The sequence below is a fragment of the Alligator sinensis genome, unplaced genomic scaffold (genome assembly GCF_000455745.1).
Source record: "Alligator sinensis unplaced genomic scaffold, ASM45574v1 scaffold784_1, whole genome shotgun sequence".
Lineage (NCBI taxonomy): Eukaryota > Metazoa > Chordata > Crocodylia > Alligatoridae > Alligator > Alligator sinensis.
In genome coordinates, this window is record NW_005842318.1 from 138,896 (window position 1) to 140,269 (window position 1,374).

The following is a 1,374-nucleotide window of genomic DNA, read 5'->3' on the forward strand; positions in this document are numbered from 1 at the left end:
TTTAGAGTAGGAAGTCACCAGCACTTAGCCTCCATCTGTAGGAGTCTAATAAGTAAGCATTCAGTTCCGGAATGGGACATCATTTTCCACATCTACAAGCATCTTACCTGACATTGGTCCTCTAGCTGCTGTCGCAGTTTCCGCTCTAATTCCAGTTGGGTCTCCAGCTGTCTGTTTTGTGTTTCTACTTCATACTGGTTGTTGGCTAACATCTGCATCTCACTCTGCAAACCTGTTAACTCTGTCATAAATTTCTGGATGCTCTGTGACTAGAGACAGCACAATAATGAGTTTTCAGTGACCCTCATGCAGATTCTAATCCATGTAAAAGAGAGAGTTAATTGAATACTACCTGTTCATAATTTTTCTTTTGATACTGCTGTTTGATCACCTCCATTTGCCTCAGTTCAGATTCAATCTCCTAAAAATGTTAAAAAACTACATGAGAATCTCAGGAAATCCATGTTATGGCTTACAATAATTCCAGACAGCATGAACCACCTTCAGCTTATTTGTTATCTGGAACAGAACTTGGGATGCTCCAAACTTCCATCCTCACTGCAAGAGTGAAGTTTGAAGCAACCCACACTTGAGTGTGGGGAAGGTGGAGGGACCGGCACAGTCAGCAGAGTTGCAATGTGGCCCAGTACAGAGGATCTTCTTTAAGGCAGAGAGGACGGACAGGTACCAGCACTAATGTGTGTTCTAACAACTGACCTTCATGAAGGTAAAGAAAGAAATTCCATAACCAGAAGCTGCTTAGCTTCCGCTCCCACCTGACTCTGACAAAGATGCATTCTCCCACCTATTTGATTGTAAAAGGAGATAATGCTGCCATGGTGTCACTAGATAGCTACTGAATGACTTCATAACAACACATTTAATACAGAAAGAAAAGGAACAAAGGTCAAGCATTACCCAGTTTTACTGACAGGTATTAATTTCTGCTGAGTTCCCTAATTGAAAGTTATCTCTACTTTTTCCATACTGGCAAACAGGCCTTTAATCAATGGGGTCAGACTGAGACCTACTTGGTAGAGTAAGAAAACATAAAAAGACTATTTCAGTGGGACAAAGCACCCACACAAACCTTTATCCTTTCTGTGTTCTGGGCGTTGTTGGCCTTGGAGGCCAAAAGGTGTCTGATTTGAGCTTTCTGGCTCTTCAGCTTCTCCCTGTAATTGTCCAGGGATTTTTCCAACTCCGTTACCTTCTGCCGCAGCTCCTTGTTCATCCGAGACACTTCAGCAGATTTGGAGGAAGCTTCAACAAGAGCTTTCTTCAGCTAAAGGGCACAGAGAAGAAAGATGTTTGTGCTTGCTGTCAAAGACAGTAATCAGAGGGATGGATTTCTTACCACCATTAGAAAGAGCG

At 42.5% G+C, this 1,374-nt stretch overlaps 2 protein-coding genes across 5 annotated transcripts in view; one reads left to right on the forward strand and one right to left on the reverse strand.

Moving 5' to 3' along the window:
* Positions 1–1,374, forward strand: part of GTF3C3 (general transcription factor IIIC subunit 3) — a 79,367-nt gene that overhangs the window by 47,564 nt on the left and 30,429 nt on the right. The window lies entirely within an intron of this gene.
* The window catches only part of CCDC150 (coiled-coil domain containing 150), a 37,367-nt gene that overhangs the window by 5,142 nt on the left and 30,851 nt on the right, over positions 1–1,374 (reverse strand). For all 3 annotated transcript variants that reach the window (XM_025209946.1, XM_025209944.1, XM_025209945.1), the window contains 3 exons: positions 1,091–1,285; positions 353–421; positions 108–269 (listed from right to left, as the gene is read on the reverse strand). In XM_025209946.1, coding sequence (XP_025065731.1) covers positions 108–269; positions 353–421; positions 1,091–1,285 — 426 coding nt within the window. The remainder of the gene's footprint in view (positions 1–107; positions 270–352; positions 422–1,090; positions 1,286–1,374) is intronic.